Source organism: Strix uralensis, chromosome 5 (assembly GCF_047716275.1).
Source record: "Strix uralensis isolate ZFMK-TIS-50842 chromosome 5, bStrUra1, whole genome shotgun sequence".
In the NCBI taxonomy this organism is placed as follows: domain Eukaryota; kingdom Metazoa; phylum Chordata; class Aves; order Strigiformes; family Strigidae; genus Strix; species Strix uralensis.
Window position 1 is genome coordinate 22,989,724 of NC_133976.1, and position 23,938 is coordinate 23,013,661.

Here is a 23,938-nt window from a genome sequence, read left to right on the forward strand (position 1 = left end):
CAAAAGGGTCATTCAAACAGCTACACTTCCTGGTATATTCTTCTTCTTGCCAGCAATTTACAGCTCATGGCCATCTGAGCCAGAAGCGATGTCTCTAGTCTAGGCCCCATGACATTTTTATTTATTCCTGCTATATATAGCCAGCTTTTGCTTTTCACCCACAGACTGTTTTCCTTACAGGAGATTCCCGTAATCTCCATCAGAAACAAAAGACACATGCTTCATGAAGGGAATAGTCTCAAGTTGAAAGGTTAAGCAATGCTCTTCTCACTGGTCTGATCATTACTATATGAGATCATATAGCAAAGGAAGGCTTGAGTTCCTACGTTAGTGAAAGATTTAATCAATATCAGTCTGACTTTCTTACCTAATGGATTGGCACCACGAAATACTGCTTTCAAATCCTGTTGAGGCATATGTGGAAGAGATTCAATGTATTTTCTTGCCTAGGAATAAATCAATATACATACCACATGCACAGAGGTTAAATTTTGCCCAACAATAACCATATCAACTCTAAAAAAACAAATGTAATATTTTTTATGTTTCTTCTACATGGGAAACCTTCTTCACATAAAACCATAATGTATGACTGTGTTTTAAGCAGTCACTCCTGTATATTGCACAATAAGCAAGGGGGTTTTAAACAGGTGTATTTTCCTTAAAGGGTTATGTGTTAGCACTTATGTTTTCACCTATGCTTACTGGTTCATTGCAGTGTATCCCCAGGGAACACATGCATGTAACATTCAACCAGAAATTGCAACCTAAATCATCTTTCAGTTACCCTCAGCAAAGTGGTATAATCCAATCTGCATCCTTCCCTCCTCTGTCAAACAGTAGCTTCACTAACCGAAGAAAAAATCCTGATACTCCCAGGACTCAGATCTTCAGATGTTTAACAGAATTTATAGCTTGTCTTGTCATCCAAACTCAGCTAGGAAAAGCCTACCCACATGTTGGACCCACAAACATCAGCATGGATCCTGACATACGTGAGCTACGAATTTCTGGACTGAGGTAGATAGGTCAGCAAGCGAAGAGGTTGAATGCTGGTCCTAAGGGATGGGATCAGATGAGACAGGGAATTCTGAAATGGAACAGTTAAAGAGGCAGCAAATGGCTGTCCCCAAATCTGTAAAAAAACCAGATGGTCTTTGAAAAAACCTTAATCCTTTTAAAACATGTTTATGTTACAGGGACATCTCCCTGCACACTTAAAAGGAGACTATCTGCAGGAGGCTAACTAAGCATCCTTGGCCTACTGAAGACAGCAAAGGAGATAAAGTTGTTCATACCAAGCAGCTCCATAGCTTCAAGTGAGATACCAGATTGAAAATTATGGAACTATCTTCTGGACTATCATGAAGCGACTATAAAATACTCTGACATATCATCTGTGCAATCCTACAACCACACTTGGGAAACAGATCCTCTTCCCTACACTGTTCTCTCTGCCATCACCTTAATTTCTGCAACTACGATGAAGTGATACAAAGATATTTTAAATCATTACATAGCACAGTTTATTTTCAAACTGTGTTCTAATTTAACGAGGCAGATCTATTTATTTTTTCTGCTTCTTGTAAGATATAAGCATACTCTATCAAAATTCTAGACTACCATTAGTGACACATTTCAGAGTCTTACTAAAATAAGCAAGCTTTCATGTGTTATGTCCCCAGCCTGTTAAAAGTATATTAGCATTTTCCCTTTTTATTATGGGGGCTGACAGCAAGGCTTTCTAAAAGGATGATTTCTTCTTAGCAGCCGTAGCCAGTCATGCAGAGAATGATGTTTAAAGACTAGTCAAACACCAGCTTCACTCCACCTATTTTATGCCCCTAAAGTTCATAAAGCCAGCAAACACCTGCTAGAAGGTGAGGGTGTGCAGCTCTTATCAGGAGTTAAGTCTTCCAGGGCATTAGTTTCTATGTATGTATGAACAGCAGAGCAGAGAGAGCTGTCACATTCTTGCATGGAAGCTATGGACTAGGGTAGAAACAAAGTAAAATTATCTTGACAAACATCTGTGGATTTGTGGATTACGTGTTTCTGTACGGACATCAACTAACATCACTAATCCAAACACAACTGAACAAGATAAGGTCAAAATTATCTCCAACCTTGCCCAGAAGTCCTTTGAAAACAACACAGACCTATCAAAGTATATTTCCCAACCTGTCTCCTCTGCTTATATATTCACCACAGGAACCCAACCAATAGAATCCAGACATTGAAATTATTCTGAAAGTAATGAAATATAAACCCATATTAACATGAAAGACTGACAGAACAGCTCAGTAACTTGTGCTGAAACATCCCATGAGATTGATGTTTTAGTTTCCAGTTCTTTAATCCTCTACTTATAACTGAAAATAGGTTTGGCATTTCAGAAAATATCTGACCTTGCTGTTAGAAGAATGGAAAAAATTGTCCGGGACTGCAAGCTGCATTAAGAAATATCTAAACAGTAAGGCCAAACTACAGGTAAAGAAGAACTAGAATGAAGGAACAGAATAGGCACTCCCTTGCAAGAGGCAAGTACCTCCAAGCAAGGTACGTATCTCCTTTGACATTGCTCCTCTAACCAGCTAGCAGCAGCCCAGAGGTGACCTAGCAGCACTCCCACTCATTAACTTGTTTTTTGTGTTCTCCCTATGCTCTAAAGGTATAATTAGCCTCAGTAAAAGTTTTTGCGTTCCTGTAGCTCGCTGAGGTATGCTCTGAAACACAAGAAATTAAAGACAAAAGCAGATACTATCTCCAGTAAATATTTAAGGTGCTTAATCTCTTAAGCTTACAAACTGACTAGTTGTGGGTAAACCACACATTTGTATATGCTATGAAAGTGTTACTGCAAAAACCGTAGGATCTTAATAACACGTAAAGGCTATACCTACACTTAAGACAGCACAGTCTGAGATCTGCTGGTTGATTCAATCTCTGGCACAAGGACAGGTCCTCCTCCTGCCCCAGCCATTCCCAGGTGCTGGGTACCCACAAACTCTGGGGCTGCGCCTCGGCCTGTGCTGATGAGGTTTTGTTATGCTTGGACCTTCCAGAAATACAGGGTTGCTCTGGCTCTTCTACTACTCCTGCTTACTTAACCCACTAGTGTATTCATTTGTTAAGTTCAAAGAAAACCCATCAATATACACACAATCTGAAAAGCAGCCATTAGTATTAGTCTGAGGTGTATACAGAAAAGGTTTAAGAAAACAGCTTCAGCTCAGGAGGTATCTGTGCTGTTGTTTATCTGAATGTTTACACTGTGCCCATCACCTGCCTTGATCAATCAATACCACATCTCATTCCTCAGCTTGATATCCACAGTTACTGCTTAAAGTGAATCCTTTAAACGTAGCTTTAGCAGAGAAACGAAGTGGAAATTGTTCATTAACTAGATTACTATTTTAAAGTAGTCATATGGAGAGTTAAAAATCACACCGTTAACTACAGATATTATCATGAAAGTGGACCTCAGACAAGCATTCAGAGAGATGAACAAATACAAATTTCAAATTAGGGATCCAAATAAGAGCACTCATGCAGAACACACATTATTTGATTCTGGTATCTCTGTTGAGATCCCTTACAACAACGGAAAGCATAAAAATTACAGAGACATCAGATTGAATAACAACAGTATCATGCTCTGAACTGAGCATCAGTTTGAATTTTTTTATTGTAAGTACAGCAGCAAAATAAAAGATCACCAGGACCAGTTGCAAAACTCCTTTCAAAAACGGGGTACGTGAGGACAAGTATCAAAATTAATCCAGCTGACAATCAAGAAATTTGGATACCTCTAAACGGATTATTTTTTGAATGGTGTCATTCTAGCAACAAAAAATAGAGATAATTTTAAAAGTGTTTACTCATTTCCAAATCAGAGTATCTGTGTAACACAACCAGTGACATACAATACCAATTAGAGAAAAGAATGACAGAAATGAATGACAGTTAACCGAATGAAGCTGGGAACTCACATGTTCTGATGAGATCTTCTTCAGAAGTTCAGAACTGGGTGTGCCCACAACTTCCATTATTCTTTTTAGTTGATCGATATCTGCATTATTTCAGGAAAATAACAGCACATGGTCCTTCTGGGTTTAAACGATTAATGAGCTTTCATGCAGATAGTTAAGATGTTTAAAACTATTCAGCAAGATAATTCCACTGTAGTGCATGGAAGGATACCAATTGAAACCTGCTTAAACCTAGTCCTGGAGTATCAAATTCTCTATTGTACTATAGGAATCTGTCAGGTGTGCCTGTACATGGGAAAGATGCATGCAAAATATTGCTTTCCTGTTCTAGTTCCCAATTTAACATATTATTATTCTTAAACTTAATACCACATTTATGTTTCAGTTATCTGAGGGATTTCCGAAGAACAGTCTAATGCGATAGAGCACACAGGGCTAGATTACTAATCTGAGGGCTGGTAAGTGGAAAGTTCTCATTTGGTAGCTTTAAGAATCTGTTTTGTATTAGTTTCAAGATTAAAAACCTTGAAAATGTTCATTTTTCATTGTCATATATGATCTGTAAAGTATATTACATTTTCCCTAGAGACTCAAGGTTATTTTACAGTTTTATTTAAATTGCTAATCACATAACTGTAGACAATATTTTATAACAGCTAAAAAATTCTTATCTCTTGAAAACTAGATGTATTGATTCTTCCAAATACCACATATCATGTAATCACAGTCTGAAGCACAGTCATCATCCAGATGATCAACATTTGGACAATGTCTGTGGTTACAATAGAGCCTAATGATGCTGACCACAATAGAAAGGTCAGCAGGGAGACTTGGTCTCTCATCTCGCTTATTTTTCAGGCAATTCTAATGTCATGTTGTTTTGCACCTGGCAACAGCTTAGTTTTACAGAAGCGTTTGCTTTTTGAGGGGTTTCAGGGTAGTGAGAATGTCAGTACAGAAGAAGGTGCCTTTGTTCCTCATATTAAAGGCTTTCCTCTTCTGATGCAGTTGTTTCCTCATTCCTCATGTGTTTTTCTTCAGTTTTCTTTTATTATTTTACCACTCTCCTCAGCAACGGCTCTTTTTTTCCTCCTGTCAGCACAGAAAATGCCAATGAAAATCCCTGATGCTCCAGCAGGGACCACAGCACAGCGCTGAAGAGAAGAGGGGGTTTTGTTGCTCCTGTGGCATTTCTGGAACTGCTGGCTTTTTTAAAAACAGGACACAATATGCCTGTTAATTCACTTATTATTTAAAAGCTAATTTGTTTGCATTTTAGGAACTTCCAGCCTAAAAGCAGTTCTGTTTTTTAAAATTATGTTAGCCAATCAAAAAATACTGCCTTCAGCTTCAGTTTTAACGTATGTTATTTCAGTAAGATACACACATGGAAGAAATCTGCTCTGTTGTAACTAGGTTATTATTTACATACAGATACACAACAAAGAATAAATGTAACTTTTTGTTGTTTAGGAACATCTGTTACTGTTCTTTTCCTACCAGTGGGTCTCACATTCATCTGTCATATTCATCTGTCATATACACTAAACTGAAAGATAATCAAAATGGTTTACTGTTTTAGAAGTTTGTTACCTCAAAAAGATTTTCATGGAAACACTCAAGTCATTAGAAAAAAAGGAAGAATTAGAGAGTATCTTTATAGCTGCATTTTATGTTTTATGTTAAGGATACAATCATTTCCAGGAAATAGGGCCTTCCCTTTCAATAGCTCTGCCATGATGCATCCAACCGACCAGATGTCAACTGTCAAAAAACGGAGAGAGAAATGTGTACGATGAATCAAAGAGATCCTTAAACAGAGTTGCCCCTTGTTTTAAAGCTATCACTATATCCAGCTGTAGCAAAATGTAAGTCTTCACAATTTACCTGTTTGATTGTAGTGCATCCAGTTTAACATAATTTCTGGAGCTCTGTACCATCTTGTTGCAACATATCCGGTCATTTCATCATCAGTTTGTCGAGCCAAACCAAAGTCTAAAATCTACAGAATAAAAATAAAAAATAATTTTAAAAAATCCCTTCTCACTTTTGTTATAGGTACTGATTTTCCCCATTACACATTTCTCAGTTTATCCATAGTCCCTCACTATCGGTGAAGCGAAACAGCAACACTCTGCGGACGAGCTCATCTGCTCTCCCTGCTGTATCCCTTCAGCCTACGTGTTTGCATAAAGATGCTTCCACTGCAATAAGCCTGGCCTTTTGTCCTCTAAGGCAAACTTTACATTTTGCCTCAAGTTCAATTTTTCACTGACATTCATTTGCTAAAAATAAGCACTGTTGCGATAAAAATGAGACACTATCAACTGGGAATGCTCGTGTAAAATACCAATGACAAGTGCCACTTGGCCATTTAGACATTTAAAGACCACACAAGCTCATCACAAATCTGCAGAATTTCTGTTGCTTCCCTCTCACATCTATCTAAGCATTTACCCAAATCACGCGTCATTCTGATGCCACTAGGAGAGAAACATATATCCTGCATAACAAGGTAGATTTAAATCACACACCATCTGTTTTCAGTAGAACTCCCCCGCCAAAACAACAAAGGAGCTCTGTTTAGGTACACGTATTACTCATAGGCTTGATAGCAAAATGTTCCCCTCCATATGCTCTCCCTTGTTAAGTTTACATTGACGGGAAGTTATTTCAATTACATTTTCCCTGCTCATTTCTTTGTTTTCTATTTTTTGATTAGTCTGTGTCCCACTAATTACAGAGCTAGAAGGCATGCTCTTAAGAGAGACTGTTGTGAAAGGGTACTACTCTCTGAGCCTCAGTGCTGTTTGTTAAGTCAGTCATCTGAGCTAGTTAGCATCTCTTCAAACAGAAATGTGAATTGAGATCAGTGGCAACCTCCCATGGTGAGATCCAGGATTATTTATTAAGCTGATGGTTAATCCTTTTCATTGAGAGTAAGAAAATTTTAAGAGTGTCATTCAAAACTCCTCAGTTATAACTCAATTTAAAGATATTAAAAGCCAAAAGGAAAATATTAAGATATAAATAACACAGTAACATCTTCTAATATACTTTAAAAGCATTATTTATTTCTTAAATAAGCAAAAATAAAAGCATGAGGAAAACAAGGCATGAATAATGGTGTGAAAAATAATGCCCTTATTTTTATAAGGATTTTGGCAATATTTTTCTTTAATAGCTGATCCCTTCTATCAAATGTGTACACACACGTTTTTCTTCTTTTTGCTTCTATTTCCTTTTTTGTTTGTATCAGGAAATATCCACTAGTTTGTTCTATTAGAAAATAATTTGGTATTGGAGGAAGTAAAACTATAAATGTAAACAAAGCGAAGAGCAGCATAACAAATGCTAGGCATGGAGGTGCACAGATACCATAATAGCAGAGAAAAAGATTAAAAGTTTCCTTTACTTACAGTACAAAAATACAGCACACATTTTAGAGTGCATGATCAGACCCAGATGACCAATAAAATTTCACAGATGCTGAACATACATGCACGAAGACATTAAAAGGATAATCATGAAACTTGCTGAGCATCTGCAAGTGTCACTGAACCCAACAGGAACTACAGTTTCTCACCACAGATCCGGATTAGCGCGAGAACCTAACTACACTGCTCTTATTCACTACTGTGACTTTTTGCTGATTTTGTAGTATTTGGAATATTTTGTTAAATCCCTCGCAGCTGGAATAAAGGAATTACATCAGAGTCTCAGTCACAGAGAGAAAGATGTCTCTGGCTGTCATGGAGAAATGCTAAACTTCTCATTCTTGGGCTTAAAGGCTTAGAAAGCTAGAAGATATATTTTCCTTCTCCAGAGTCTCATGCTTTTTATGTAATACTGTATCACACAGATACACAAAGAGATGTATTTATATAGATGTGTACATTAAAATAGCACTTGATAAGTGTGGATTACAGGGTTCTTTTTGGTGGGGTGGTTGGTTTTTTGTGGGGTTTTTTTGTTGTTGTTTTTTTTCACTGCCTGTAACTGGTAATGCTGGTATCTTTTTTCATAACAAAGGTTGTTACAAGGCTTCATCTAAACATGGCAGATGCAGATACATATCACAGGTCAAACTTTTAAGAAATACTCAGTTAAGTACTCACTCATGGACCAAATTATTAGCCTATGTACCATCTGTGAGGAACTAGGAATGAATATTTTGCAAAGATACTTGTGTTCATACTAAATTAATATTTGAGAGAAAACACATGTTCATGGAAATGGGTTTTCTATGCCAGCGGAGCAACAGTAGCAAACAGTTGAAATTAATAGAATCAGAAATAAAAACGGTAGCTAATGTTTTCTCAGAAAACTGTCATCTTGAGAGCTTTTACGACATTCTTCATTACAACAGCATACCTACCCTCAATTCACAGTCTTCATTTACGGCTAGGTTACTGGGCTTCAGATCCTGTAGCAGAACAGATAGAGTTAGTCAAGTACAATTTTAACCAATATAACTATGTCTTAGTAACACATTTAATGCACAGAGGGATACACTCCATTCATTTTTGTTATCGCAATGAGTGAACTCACCCGGTGGATGATTCCAGCTGAGTGAATATACTGTGAAACAAGAAGGGAAAAAAAAGGTAAGATTTGAAGTTAAAGGTGAAGGAAGGTAAGTCACTTGTCTTATCTTTTCACTTCTGAGACTGATTGTTTTATATACAGAAAAGACTTACGTCACACTACATTTTCAGATCAAACAGAGGTATGACAAACTTCAAAGCCTCCTTGTTTTGTTTTGTTTTATCCACAGCTGGATATTTCAAGAAAGGTAACCATGAAGACTAGATTCTAACATAAAAGATAGCACTTGCAGTGATTCTTCTGTTGAAAGTTTCTTAACAATTTGGAATTTGTTCCAGTCTTATCTGGATGTCTGTGTTGATCAGCTAGTGGCTCAGTGAAGTCAGTGGCCTAGGGAGCAGTATGGTTGACTCCTAGATGATGTGTCACCTTCCCATACCATGAACACTGAATGTAGGTGAGAGATACTCACGCTCTGGGACAGCTTAGTGACCAAAATACCCACCTAAGCCACAGCATTACTGCTTTCAAAGCAGGGACCCAAAGCAGTATTTCAGTGGTTATTTAGTGTCTCTGCTATTTTAATAAAACATTAAAACTCAAAGATTGAGAAAACCTCACTCTGTAATTGCCCATCATTCACTTGTTAGGATTGACAGTCAGTCTATCTATGACCTTACTGACCAGGATCAGCAAGACCTTGAAAACCTTCTCTTTATTCTCTAGAGGTGAATTCATCTTCTTTTTTAGGAGCAGAGATTACATGCAAAACCTGTGTATCATCAGGGAAAACCCAAAGAAAACACAAGGGCATTATTCTTCCTCCAGACCTACACATGGTTTATCAGAAAGGCATGGTCACCCCGAGCTCTCCTCACAACACCCGCGAGCAACTGAACGAAGAGGAAACCCAACCACCGCTGGTGACAGAAGGAGCTGTGTCCCTGCTCTGCTGAGACAATGACAACAGCTCCTCTCCTCTTGGTGCCTCTACCAGCCAGCTCAGGAGCCTGCAAAACTATGCAGCTCCATGTTAACGCTTTGTCTGCTCGGACAGCTTCTGCAGGGCGTGAAGCCTGTGCTTCATACTGCTGAACACACCTACCAGTGAGCCCAAAGCTTACTCAGATATGCAAATACATGTTGTAATGACTCCAGCGTAGATGTAAGCGAGGAGTTATATACAATCAAATGTTCTTCAACTAATGAGACGTGAGAATTTCAATTCCAGAAGAGATGAGCCACCATCAACCCCTCCCATTTGAAACAGAGCCAGAAACGCACCTGAGTGCATTTCTGAAATTAATATTCACTCCAGAGCACAACTCTTACTACTATTTAGCTCTGACACAACATAGCCTTATATTCAAAACCCCAAGCTGGATAATTAACTCCAGAATCCATCTTCCTAATTAAGCTATTAACTTAAGTAAATGAGACAAAGCAATTAAGGACTCAGTTCTGCAATTTTTAGTCACTAAAATCTGCACTTAAATTGACAGAACCTGCATGCATGCATAAGAATTACTGTCTCGGGCACAAGGTGACTTGCTGAAAATCATGTAATAAGTATATTTCAGAGCCAGCATTTACCATGGCTTGCTTTCAAATATACAGTTATTTTGCATGTCTAAAATATCAGTTATGGTTAAGTTAGCTACTAAAGCAGCTGACCCATCTCTTTTGTTTTTGCTTATGCCTGGGAAAATCAACACTGGTCTGAGAAAATGCTTATCACCTAGTAATGGGAAGCATTTTCTATATCTTCTCCCGTTATAGAGACTTATATGTTTAATGTCAGCAAAATCATACATATTTTAATTCTTTCAGAAGGAAATTTTGTTAAAGTTTCATTGCCAATCACCCATGTTGTCTAATTGTATAAATTTTCACTGACATGATTGAAGGAAACAATGACTTTACAGGCAGAGTAAATCCTAGGTGATCATGTGCAACACCATACATTGCTAGGATAAACTTCTACTTCCAGAAATTTCCCGAAGAACCCAACTAAGTTGGTTATCTCTTCACATGTGACACTCTCTTCAAAAATGAGGGCTGTAGTTTTTCAAACTACATGTCTTTCAAAGCACAAACGTGAGTTACTTGCCATATCATTCTTTATCAATTTCACATTCTTCGGGAAGTTTTTTCACTACCTTCTCATGACAGGTGAAGTGTCTAAAACACACACTGTGCTACAGAACATGTTCACTTGAGACACTATATAGAAAGTGATTCTTCTTCAGCAATAACTTAAATAGACACTGATCTCAAGTTAATGTTCAAGGGGAGTATTCACATGTATTGTGCATGTAAACACTGGCAGACTTGGGGTTTTATTTCTGGTTAGAAAAATGATCTGATAATTTCTGAAATGATTGCTGCTATCTGCACACTCTTAAGACATAAAAAAAAAAGTGTTTAAGTACTGTCACTGCAATGAACCAGTTGTTACTACATTGCTGACTCTAAAACTCCTACATTCAGCCAGTACCTTAAGACCTCGAAGTAACTGATAGATGAGAAACTGTATATGGTCATCCGTTAACTTCTGGCACTTCACAATGTTATTCAGGTCAGCACCCATTAAATTTGTCACAAGATACCTGTGAAAATAAAACACAGAGAAAAAAACCAAAGAAACACACCTCATTTAAGAATGGCAGAATGTAAATCCTTCTAAAAGCAGCACATCTAAAGAGTAACTACACATTCCCATGTAGGTTCTTTTTCGTTGCTCTACTAACAAACAGTTTATGCCCTTGAAATCAGATATGAGCTTTAATAATGGAATTACAGCTATGAGATTTTATATCATGAAGAAGAAAAATCCTTACAGTACATTAAAAGCTTTTATCTCTGTTTTCCCCACGACACACTACCGTAGTTCAGTGAGGGGAGAACACATCATATTTTGAGATGAATAGGAAGCCTCACCCAACATCAAAGTGAAAGCCTGAGGCACTAAAACTACAGCACCTGCAAGGCCCCGGAATATCTGATGATGGAGATTAACACTGTATTGGTTGAAATAAGAGTGTTTTGCATAACTTCCCTCCCTGCCCCCACTGGAAGTTTTATTTTTTAACAAATTTCACAGAAATGTCTTTTCCAAAAACAATGCTGGGACAGAAGTCTGCATCTATCATACCCAGTTCTCATTTGTGTAATTTTGCCCCAGAGTCAAAGTGGTTTGGCCACTAATTTCCATGGAGGTAAAAATATATTAACTACTATTTCTTGTGCTAAATTGTTTACTTAAGTGCTTATACACGATGTAAACCAAGATGAACTCAGCATAAATCATATGAGTAACACCAAAATACACCTAGTCCTAGGTTAGTCAGGAATCTAGCCTAAATTCACCTTGTCTCAGTTAACCAACAGAATACTTTCCTGCATTCCTGAACTATCCCATCTAGCTATGAAAAAATAATCTACAGCTAACACATAATTGAACTGAAAAAGTTTTAAGTTTACTGGCATTTATGCAGCATCAAGCCATTTACCATATCCCTATAATCTTATTAATTATCATTCAAAAAAGTACAAAAATGAGGCCCATCCTCCTGCCTTCTCTTTCATGGAAAAGCTGCAAAAAGCTTTACTGGTGTTCTTCACAAAGCTAACTGTGGCTGCAAGTCTGTTAGAAAAATACATGCTTCCTTTTCAAAACCAGAATGGTACTTACTTACTAACTAGTCAAAATGATTTAAAAATTGTACTTACACTTCATTAAAATTTTCTATTGATGTTGCAGGTGTAAAAACATCTAGCAATCCTATAACCTGAAAGATGAGGGAATTGACATTTTATTTTTACAAATCTGTAAAGCAACACATAACTACTATTGACAGTGCTTAGCATTTTTGGGATGAAACTTACAAAAACATGACATAGAGTCTCCTGAAAACTTAGTACAAGTGGCACAGTAGGTGTTCTATACAGGTATAGCCTCAGCTATCCCCATGATCAACAGAAAATGATATTAATTACAAAAAATAATTACAATAAGACTTTAGACAATCAGAAATAAAGGCAGGAAAAGTAATGTCTTATTACAGAAAAGCTGACACACAGCTTATACACTTGTTATACTTAAGATTATGCACAATTTCATGGGTTATCTTGTTCTGTTGTTATTTAACTTTTTTAGGATTTTTTCTTCAGGATACTTTTCAATCCACTGTTTTTTATTCAGGCTTCAATTCATCAAGTTACTTTTAAGTAGGTGGATACTCCCACTGAAATCAACTTTGCCACGTAAGTTTAGAATACTGCTCAATGATTTGGGGCCTGAAGTTCTATTATCTTTCATTTAGATATTACACTGTTGTTAATTTCAATGAGAGTATCTGCCCTTAATTTCTCAACAGAATGCAAATTCAGAAAAAGCAGGTTTGAGGTTCTCATTTTCCCTGGACTGATGTTTCAAGAGTATCCAACAGTAGCGAGCAGAACATTCTCATTACTTTAGTTAGAGAAGAGTAGGATCACTTGTTTTGGATTTCATTATCTGCATCTTCGAGATGAAATTAGATCATTTTTCAATAAAAAGGCAGCCTTTTACTGAAAGTGTCTACTTTAAAGCCCAGTGACTTCACTACATGTAAGATGGCTAGGTCCAGGTACCTTGGGCAGCTAGAGAGTTGTATATACTTTTTGAAAGAGATTGTACCTAACTGAAATTAAGCCTATATTGCAAACTTTCGACATAAAAATCCAAAGGGAAAGAACTCACTCTCCACTTACGTTCTCGTGCTTCATGTGCTTAAGCAACCGAAGCTCTCGATAGGTCCTCCTCGCATGAATAAGTGATTGAAAAGGTCTTGAAAGCTTTTTTACTGCCACCTTCTGTCTTGTTTTGGTATCATACGCTGAACTAGAAAAGGAAAAAAAGTCCATGTCGATGGCATGTTCTAATTCAAAGCTCTCAGGTAGTTCACTGGAGAAACCTGTACCCTCCTGGGGTCTCTTACTCCCTCCTTTGCCCTCTTTCACCTTCTACTCAGGGACTACAACTGGGGGAGCTAGTCAGCAGTAACTGAGTATTCGAAGACAGTTCCCTTGTTTTCCATCTAGCAAATTACTAACTCTTACGATAATGTTCAGGACTCGTCCCCAGGTAACCCTTATCCATATGGCAGGAAAAGTAACCAGAGAATTAGCTCCATTAGTGCAGCCCCAGCCTCCAGCTCCAAGGCAAGGCTCACTCTGGGTCTTGCTGAACAAACTGAAGTCTTTACTAATTAGAGGAACACTGACATTGTGCCTAGCAATATTAATTACCTATGTGACCATTAGCTTGCTAGACGATAATGCCACAAAACTGGTATCAAAACAGGATGTTGACATAGCCAAGGCCATACCATTTCCTTGGGAAATTCTGGTAACAAGTGAACACGGGGTACACTGCAGACCACAGATACTGCTGACACACAGCATGTGCTTAACTTCATACAGATGGAGATGCCCCACTGAAGAGGACACTAAATACCCCTCACCATTTGCACAAAAGGGAGACCCACTGTTTTTTGTGCATCAGAAAGACATGACAAGCATAACAAGCCACAAATAAATGCTGCCTGTTATGCAGCACAGGAATAAAAATGATCCCTGTATGTCATGACATTACACAGTACAGTTATAAAAAGATTCAGTTTGCTACCTTCTCTTATGAAGAAAAGAATATTTTCTTTAAATTGTTACTCTTATCCACTCAATTAAAATTGTGTTCAATCAAAATACCTTGATATTTCCCTGTTTAAAGTGTGGATAACACTATCTATGCTTGCTAGAGAGCATTAGCAAGCTGAGAACCTTCACACACATCCTACAGTGCTTTTTCAGAGTTACAAACATGAAAATTAGATAACATGAAAAATGCACAGAGTAGGATGACAACAATCAATGGTCACATGAAATGCTATTAGCTCCTTATGAACAGTGTTTTAAACAGTCCTGCAAATTGTAGTAGGAGATACCTGCTAGAGACAAAAACCATTGACCGTGCCTGGAGTAGCTCCCAAACTAATACACCAAGCCTATAATCAGCTCCAAGTAGGTGGACTCCTACACATATTTGGTGCTCTTCTAAAGTTATGAAGAGCCAAGTGAAGAGCAAAGCCTCTTTATTTGCAGACAGCTGGAAGACAAGTTATGTTTCTAATGAGAAGCAACAAAGGATACAAGCAACAAATGGGCAGGAAGACCAGAGTGGCATCCAAAAGGTGATCGTGATCCAGTTATCCTAGAATTCACCCAACCTCTGCAAAGGCCAATGCAGGGTATACATCCAGCAACACTTTTATTTGATAAAAACAGAGAAAGGGTAAGTAGATTTAATCAAACAGTTTGTTGCAGGCACCATGGAAGGAGTGAGTCACTCATGAGATAAATGAAATAGATAAGCCGATTACTTAGCTAGTTTCTTGCAAGCACCACAGAAGTGGATCTTCAGGAAAGCTTTAAAGGTGTACAGGGTTGTGGCTTTGCTGAACACCTCAGGAAGGGCATTCCCCAAGAGAAGAAAGCAAGCACAGGAAGAAGACGACTGGTCTCACTCTGAGGAGTGGGTGGAAGGGATATGACAGAGATACTTGTTCTGACAGTAGGGTAGGGACAGAGTTATTCAGGATATGAGGATGCTGTGTTGCTCAAATACGTGGAGCAACTCAAGGAATGAACAGTGCGAGAAGAACTGACAATAGACATATCTTAAATTCCACATGACTGGCCACAGAAACAACATGAAGGTTGCACAAGTAAATTTGAAGAAATAAAAAGGAAGCCAATGCTTAGCTGTTAATGTAACAAAGATTAGATATAATTGCCCTGTGTGTAATCCTGGCCAATGAAGCCACTGGAGAACACCACCAAGTCTCATAAACACATACTTTCTCTATCCTTTCCAGCTTTTTTCCAGTGGAAAAGGAAATGTTTGTCCAGATAAATAAATAACATTGCCCAAAACAGCAGTCTGTGCTTAACAACTTGGCTCTTCTAGTAATTCACAAGCCTTCCCACTCATGTTTGTACTGGTCTGTGAAATACTGTGTACATTACACAAGGCTAGGAGGAATTAGGTTTTAAATCCCGTTATCGTGATAAACATCCCACTCCTCCCAATGCTAAGTTCAAATTTGGGTTTCAGTGGTTTAAAAACCACTGATCTTTAAGACAGTTTGCTTTTTACCCTCCATATGAGTCAAGGCTGCAAAGTTTTCAGATGGTACAAAGCCCTGTTTTTTTGGCTTCGGTAATTCTTATGACAGCAGATTTTTAGACCCAGGATGGAAACATGTAAGGAGAGAGAAACGAATAAAAGAAAGAGAAAACAAATGGCCACTTGAGTCCTGGGACCTCCAATGAGAAATCATGACTTGAAGCTGCACAGGCCACGGACTGACTTGGTTTAAATGAGCTCCTCCGCAGTCAAGAAACCGTACCAAATGATAATCCGAGCTAAAAACTTCCGTCTCTTTCCTTGCCTGGTTTACCATCTTCATAATTCAAGTTATTAACAGTGAAGCATTCCAAAATATAGATTTCACATTGTTTGAGCTCTCAGGTTTGTCAGATTCAAGGGTGACTTACATCTGTGATCTCTGCTACTGCCCCTGTGATCACATTTTGCAAGCAGCAGGCCGCTGCCTGCATTCCTCCCTGTGTAGACTTAACGCTTCTTAATTTAGACTCTGTCTCCCCCTCTTGCTATTATATCATCATAACTGCAATCTGGGTTGTCCCCTGAATCGTTCCCTGAGTAAACTGTTAGGTGGCAGGATAAACTGCTTCCCTTTCTACATGATTTCCCCAAGAATGTTCAGCTTTCAGACTACTCCCTGGATAGGACATCTCTGGTCCCAGTCACGGCAACAATATGGACCCACTTGTGCTTGACACCTGCAAACCCTTCCTTGGGGGCCTGTAACCAGCCCAACTAAAATGATTCAAAACAGCTTCTTCAAAAAAAAAAAAAAACAAACCCAAACCAAACAACCCATGCTCTTAACTAGCTTAACAGCAGGAGAAAAAGGTTAGAGGCCCTCACCTTCCCTTACCCTGCACGACACCCAACTTGCACCTTCCCCACCTCCGCATCAACTGGAGACGGCTTTTCTGCCAGTCTCCTGGTGTTTGCATTGCCTCACAAACAACTGCTGGCAACTTACGCCTTTTTCTTTTGCAAGGTTATTCTCCACAGGCTTCAGCTTTGGCCAGCCACTTGCGTTTAATACCTGGTCTATACTCATACCTGGAAACAAATCATCCTTCCAGTGTTCAGCTACTGTTTCCCGAGTTTCTTTGAAACTACTTATTCTGAGTTGTTTTACCTCTGATTACAATGTTACCTCATGTAGCTGGACAGAATAGTACCATGGAGATAAACTTTGATACTTGCAAAGGGGTATCATCTCCCATCTCTATTCTTTACTGTTAGCATTTCATTTGTTGTAGGCAGTGAAAATCAGTGGCATTTTAAGTGCATATTGTCAGTCAGTATTTCTGACATCATCATTAAGCAGTATGCTCACGTGCCTCAATAGAATATGGGAACACCACTTCAGACAGACTTTCTATCATAATTTAAAATTAACACAGTTATTACTATTTTTTTAATTTACAAGAAACAACTTTGTAACCATCTTGGCAATAGCTTTTTCAGATATAATCATTCTTGACCCAGAACCCTTCGCAGTTATGACACATTTTTTGCTGTCTGTCCTTTCCAAGATCAAGGATAAAAAGCCATCACTCTGCTTACAGCGATGGCATCACTTTTACACAGATTAGAGACTTTGTTCTGTGTAATTTTCAATCATCGCTTAAATTAGGCCTACCTTTTCAGTGTTGCCAAGTCCTATATTTAATAATCCTATTGAAGTTCCCCTAGATGAAATATGAATCTCTATTTATATGCACATTTTCCCAGTTCTTAAGTTTCAGAGAAAAGTTTTAACATTGGAAGCTAATGCAGTCCAAAAACTCAGGAGGCAGAAGGCACAGGATTTTAACAGCGTCATGCTAATTTCATGACTTTTGATGGGGCATGGATTTTTAGTAGCTGATGTTTATAAACATGGCTGTACATACAGTCATGTCCCTAGTATCCACAGACAGTTTATCCTCTGTGGTTGCAGAGCAGTAATACTGGACAGACAGGCCATTCACGTGTGCAGCCTGCTCAGACCCTTCAGAGTTTGGGGGATTAGGAGCACACAACTCAGTTATGGCTATTTAGCCTTCACGATCAAATTTGCTTCCGTAGCTGGAGCGCCACTTGCAGGAGCCCAATATAACAAATCACGCATGGAGCCAACTCATATCCTATTTAGGAAAATCCAGTATCCAATGTAGGAAGAACTCTTCCTGGGATCAACTGGTCCAATTGGACTACAGCCAGTCCCTGAATTTCTTAATGCTTTGAGCTCGGAGAGGGCTTCTTAGCTGAGCACATTAATACCCACAATGCCTGAAAAAAGTTCAACCTGAATGCAGCGTTCGGTCTAGTGAGTTCTCTTCATTCCTGGAGACAGCGCAGGTCTAGCTGGTGCAGAAAGAAGGCATGACCCAAGCTGGTTGTATGTGGTGCCAGTCTTGTGCCTGCAGCGAGCTCCCCATTTGCTGTAGGTTACCTATATCTGCCAATATTCCATCCCCATCACCCCAGAGAACCATGAGGTTTTGGTTGTCTACAAAGTGTGATTTTATGCTTCTGGAAGCCTTACACATGTACACATAATGAGGTATACTTATTCTAAGTGATTCATTTGGGGTTAAGTGCAAAAAATACAGAGAAGACTAACTTTTCCAATTTATTTTATATAATTCAATGTCCCAGCTTGCAAGGCTGTTACATCATCAGAAGTTTGACAACTGGTTGGACACACTATACCAGACTCAGAGAGAATGCTGTACACAAGCAGAACATTAAATTTGCTCCATGTGACAATGACACTGGGTCTGGGTTTTCCCCATATTGTTATAGGCTTCTATTTTTATTTCTTTCACTGCAGCACAAATTTCTTGTCTTCGCTGGGTCACATTCCTCCAGAGCACGTGGAGATTCCCCATTACATGTAAGTGTTAAGAGAAAAAACAAATTAAAAATGCAATTCATGCTCAAAATACAAATTTACATGAACAGAACTTTACTGATTTTGGCAAGAAAGAAGGTAACATTCAGAAAACAAAATGAAAGTGTACAGAATTTCTGCCACATATTTAGCACTGCCACAACTTTGAGCTCTTATCCACAGACCTCAGCATTGCAGGAGACATGAACCTCCTTGTGGACAAATGTCCCCTTAATTTGTAAGACCCTGAATTCCTGAGAAAAACAAGTAAGAGCAGCAGAAGGGTGTTATGTGAGCAAGCATTGAGGGGAAGGAACAGAATAGGGGTCAACAGACAGAAAACCTAAGCATTGAGGCAGGCAGTGCTCACTGCACTGCACATTGGCAAGAAAGATAGAAAAGGGGGACACACAGGAACCCTGCCCTGGGACATTTTTTTAGTACCTAATCATATAATCTGGGTTCATCACAACTGCAGTGAATGACAACCCTTTTTACATTTCTCATAAATATCATGTCAGTGAATCAAAGTCATCACATGAATAACATGGATTTTGGTTTTTGTCTGCAAGGTTTAGCTTGCAAGCTTTGTCTTCTGGGTCTTCTCCATGGCCTTCTTTTTTAAAATACAACTTTTTTAAAAAAAAAAAATAGAGCTACTTTTTATTGAGATATAGAATAGTCTTGAGAAAAGCACACACAGCATCTATCCAATACCAGAAAATGGACCATAATAGCTATTGGCAGTGCAGCAAAAGAACAACAGAAAAAGGCCACCCACAGTAAGCTTAAGGTAAGCAGCAAAGTAAACCCAGGAAATGGTTCATTTCTTCTTTATAAATGTTTTGTTACTTTATGCAAGTTCAACTCAGTGATTTCTACGCTCTAAGAGCTAAATTTAAGGTACAGAGTGTGTGTTTGTTTACTAAACCTCAAAAATCATGACATATATGTGCATCAGAAGGAAACCATAAAGAAAAATGAGATAATAGCAAGACAAAAGATGGGACGATAAGTAATGGGCAGCTCTGAAATGACATGTTAATCTCCTCATTAGAGAAAAAACCCCTTGCTTGATGATGACAGGTTATTGTATTGTAAAATTACATCCCATCACTTGGGTATTATTCCAACACACCATGCTGAGCACTAACATCAATTGTTTTGGCTTTAGTACAATCACTGTCAATTATCTCAGATTTATTTACCACTAAATCTAAATATAAAAGCACAAGATACCTCTTACATATGCAACATAATTGTTCCATAACCAACACTAAAATATGTACATACTTTTAAGCACTGAAAAATACTAAAAAATAATTGCTATCCATGTTTACATTAATAGTCTTCTTTTAATGTAACAGCATGATCATAAAAATGCTGTATCAGCCTCTGAATCCACAAGCTATTCTTTATTTTCTCATCCATCTCATGTCTCCACAGTGGCTTAAATATTCAAATAACTTTACAGAGGAGCAGTCACATTTTTCTAGGTGAAGTTATAGACAGTACAGCTTACATCAGTGGGAGCGATGCGTTTAAAATCATGCTTGTGAGAAAAACATACAGAAGGATGGGGTCATAAGCTGTTAGCTTCCTCAGCACATGTAACCAACTCATGAATACCAAAATAATAATGTATTTTAGATAGCCTATAAGCCCAATGTCAGTATGTAAACAAGGAAATCTGTCAGCTGCCACTAAGCCAGTACACTGCTAATGACAAATGTATTCTATTTAGCATTTCATTAAAAAAAAGACTGCCAGGTAGTTATAAATGGTGGGCTTTAAAGCTGTAGCTAGAAATGCTCACGGTTAATCTTGAGATAAAGTTTAACATGAAAAATATCGGTGCTTTCAGATGCATTACATAAACCTAAAAAGACAAAATCTCACTTACATTCTTGTCCTTCTTTTTCCTATTCCTCCCCCACTTCTCCTTCACATTTCCCATTTTCTCCCTCTACAACAACCAAAATATTAAATGGTATAAATTTGTTCCTAGCTCACACACGGGTTTTGAAATGCTCTCTCCCTTCCTGACTGTACCCACAGAACTATGACACTGGATTTTTGGTATCAACTAGCTAACAGGTTCTGAAATTGCAAACAGCTCCTCAGAAAGCTGTGTTGAAGCAACCAGGCCCTGAGACTTCAAGGGCTCTGGAACAGAGACTGTGTCCCCTAGCCAACTGCAATCACAATCATGACCAATGGCAGGAGAGGAAAGCAGTTAGCTATGCTACTGCTGCATCATGTGGTCAGGATGGTGCGTATTGTAACAAATCATATTGAAGTAGGGATGGAGGATACCCTCTGCAGGGAATTTTTATTCTGCTAATGTATTCCTGCAGCCACATAGAAGGCTGTAATTCCATGATCCTTGCTGCCTTTCTGCCACAATTGGCTCATCTTGTGCCTCTCATCTCTCTTTCATCCCATAGACCCCTCTCTCTCTTAAAAAGGTCTAATTAATTCCTCCCGAAAGAAAGCTTGCACAATACAAACTGGTCTTCCCCACTTCTTGAGCTTGCCTGTTCTTCCCCATTCTTACAATTCCCTCTACCACCCTCATCACACACACACAGATGTTTCTCATCTGCTCTCGAACTACTCCACAGGCTTAGTGACAGCATCCTACACAGAGATCTCCATCACAGCCATTCTCAGCCCTTCTCATTCTTTTCCACTAACACCTCCTTCCTGATACAGTCTCCTTCATTAAAAGCATCCTTAGACATTCCCATTTAAAATAGGAACCTTGGCTCCACTAATTACCATCACACTTCCCTTTTCTTTCCAAAGTCAGTAACTACACTGTTCCAATAGCTGGAAAATAAGCAGGATGAAACTGGACAAAGGAATGACGAGCAATCTGCATTCTATCCTAGTACTCCAACAAAACCACTCTCAATGAACTCCCTAGTAATGTGTCTCTGGCCAGTGCTAAGAAACACTCTTCCATCTTCCTTCATGTATCTTTCACAAAATTTCTTGAATTCTTGATCTCCCTTAGCTTTGTAGCTGCAAACCCCATTGTGTCCTCATTGCTAATAGCAGAACATCTTGCTCCTCTGAGGGTCTTTCTCACTCTGCAACATTTTTTGTTGCTTCACTTATTTTCATCCATCCCTTCTAGCAATGCTGCTGCAAAGATCCTCCTCCTAACCTGTAACATTCATCATGCAACTCCTTTCTCCCTATTGCAACCTCACTTTCAAGGCCTTGTTTCTAATTATCGTTATCACATATACTCACTCTTAAGAGGTGTCCTGCCTCTGACTGGACTCTCATATCAGCCTTCATCTCTCACTAAGTTTTCAAGACAGTATTTGAATAAGCTTACAAGAGCTCATTGTAAATATCTTCAAAACCTACGAAAGGCTTTCAAACTTTCCTTCTGAATGATGCATACCAAAAATAGACAACTGCTAACAGATCTTGGACAACAGTATTTTAACAATATTGTTTGAAATGTTTCCAATAAAATATAACCATCAACAAGTGTAGGATGAAGTTCAGCCCCCGTATTTGCACTGGAAACAAAAGACCTAATCTGAAAGAGGTACAGCCCAAAGGCTCTACACATGCTTGGGATTCTGCCTTTAGCCTGTAGAGATCTATACAGTCTTCAGTTTCCAGCTGTATTTACATACAGCAGGTATCTGTTACTACTACCCTACAAGTTTATCTCAGCATTTATTATTTAAACTAGCATGTAATGCTATAGTGACACATATCATAACTCCAGTAACTTGATCTCATAGTTGAAATCATATACTTAGTATCACTATAGCTAAATAAAAGGTCCCTTTAAAAAAAAACACCCAAAAGTCATCAAGTACAATTTTGGATGAAGGAATTTTTTTCTATGTCAAAGACAAATTATATCAGCTTTTAAAAAACCTCATATGCTATTGAGTTGTCTCAGCATCTCCTTAGAGCTCCTCAATGTGAAAAGGACATTATTAGCAATGTTATATTCCACTCTTGCAAGCTACTGCCCTCAAAACACTTGTGAGTGACAATCTAACCAGAAGCACAGGATGGGGTGGATGGGGGAAAGAAGAGGTTAAACTTCAGGATTAAAGCCTTCTGCTTCTATTTTTCCACTGTACTTCCTCAAAGCAAAATAGAAGACTAAACACCACCCCACCTTCCCCCATTTTTACCCAAAATTAGCTAGGACAAAACCTTAACGGATCTTAAGCAAGCACTTAAAGTTAGCAGGGTAGAGGGACCTGCGGAAGTGCTGCATTGCATAAATGACGTAAGGCAAGCTTTGCCTTCCCGCTTTTCTTGAACTGAAGCCTGTGCCATTATGTTCTGACTTATCAGGCCTCTTTTTAAAAATCTGTTATGTCACCCGAGTTGGTGTTAGGCATTGCATACTCTTAAAAATAAAAGAGACTGACTGCCCTATAGGTGCCAACAGCCTTTGAGGAAACAGTGCAGGAGTTTCTGGTTGAGAAGCAGCTCTGGTCTCACTCTGATTCATCTTGCAAGGTCTGTTCTTTCCAAAGAGGGCAGAACACAGAGCTTGCAACATGCTAATGGGAAACAACCTGTTGGAGAGATCAGAGACAGCATGCTGCAGAAGGCCGTCTATACCTCCCAGGCAAAAATAAGACTAAGGTTGGAAGCCAGTTTATAAAAGCTGGCATGAAAAGAAGCATACTGGCTTTAAAAACCAAACCAAAACAATAAACCAAAAATCTATCCACATTACATAATTTGTGGTATAATAAAAATTCTTAAAAAAAAAAAAAAAAAAAAAAAGAGATGAAGCTCTTTCTCAAGCAGGTGGTAACACCAGCTCCCAGAGGATGGTGGACAGGTATCAAACCATAGTGGATGTACCAGGGTAATACAGCAGGGTGGCAGAGATGCTGCAGGCCAGAGGTCCAGTTTTTAAGCAGTATCACTAGGACAGTTGAAAGACTCAGAACACAGCCAGAATTCTTATTTAACAGGCAGAATCACAAGGGACAGGAGTTTGAAATGCAGTCTGACCTGAGACATGAATTGTCTCTTTTCTCTAGAACTGAAATGAAGCAGTTGTAGATGAAGAAGGGCTTGTGAAAGTAAGCTTGCTTGCTTCCTATCTAAATGACTATCAGTTAAATGCTGCACTTTAAATCAGAAATGTTTTTAAAGCTCACAATTAGCAGGAATAGTGCCTGGTCTATAAGAGTTAACCAGTTCTTTGACTTCTGTGAGAGATAAATCCCACTTTGAGGGTAGGCACAGTGAAAATGCATTTTTCAAGAAAACTTTAAATTTAACTGAGTTTTGGCTTGAGGAAGAGTTAAA

At 38.5% G+C, this 23,938-nt stretch overlaps 1 protein-coding gene and 1 long non-coding RNA gene across 3 annotated transcripts in view; one reads left to right on the forward strand and one right to left on the reverse strand.

Moving 5' to 3' along the window:
- Positions 1 to 23,938, reverse strand: part of MAPK11 (mitogen-activated protein kinase 11) — a 50,123-nt gene that overhangs the window by 5,970 nt on the left and 20,215 nt on the right. For both annotated transcript variants that reach the window (XM_074870092.1, XM_074870091.1), the window contains exons 2-10: positions 13,296 to 13,425; positions 12,273 to 12,331; positions 11,038 to 11,149; positions 8,544 to 8,573; positions 8,371 to 8,418; positions 5,880 to 5,994; positions 5,685 to 5,756; positions 3,993 to 4,072; positions 368 to 446 (exon numbers count right to left, since the gene is read on the reverse strand). In XM_074870092.1, coding sequence (XP_074726193.1) covers positions 368 to 446; positions 3,993 to 4,072; positions 5,685 to 5,756; positions 5,880 to 5,994; positions 8,371 to 8,418; positions 8,544 to 8,573; positions 11,038 to 11,149; positions 12,273 to 12,331; positions 13,296 to 13,425 — 725 coding nt within the window. The remainder of the gene's footprint in view (positions 1 to 367; positions 447 to 3,992; positions 4,073 to 5,684; positions 5,757 to 5,879; positions 5,995 to 8,370; positions 8,419 to 8,543; positions 8,574 to 11,037; positions 11,150 to 12,272; positions 12,332 to 13,295; positions 13,426 to 23,938) is intronic.
- LOC141944080 (uncharacterized) lies at positions 1,503 to 5,678 on the forward strand. Its single transcript, XR_012629148.1, has 3 exons — positions 1,503 to 2,559; positions 4,378 to 4,450; positions 5,092 to 5,678. It is a non-coding gene; the product is annotated as an uncharacterized LOC141944080 (long non-coding RNA).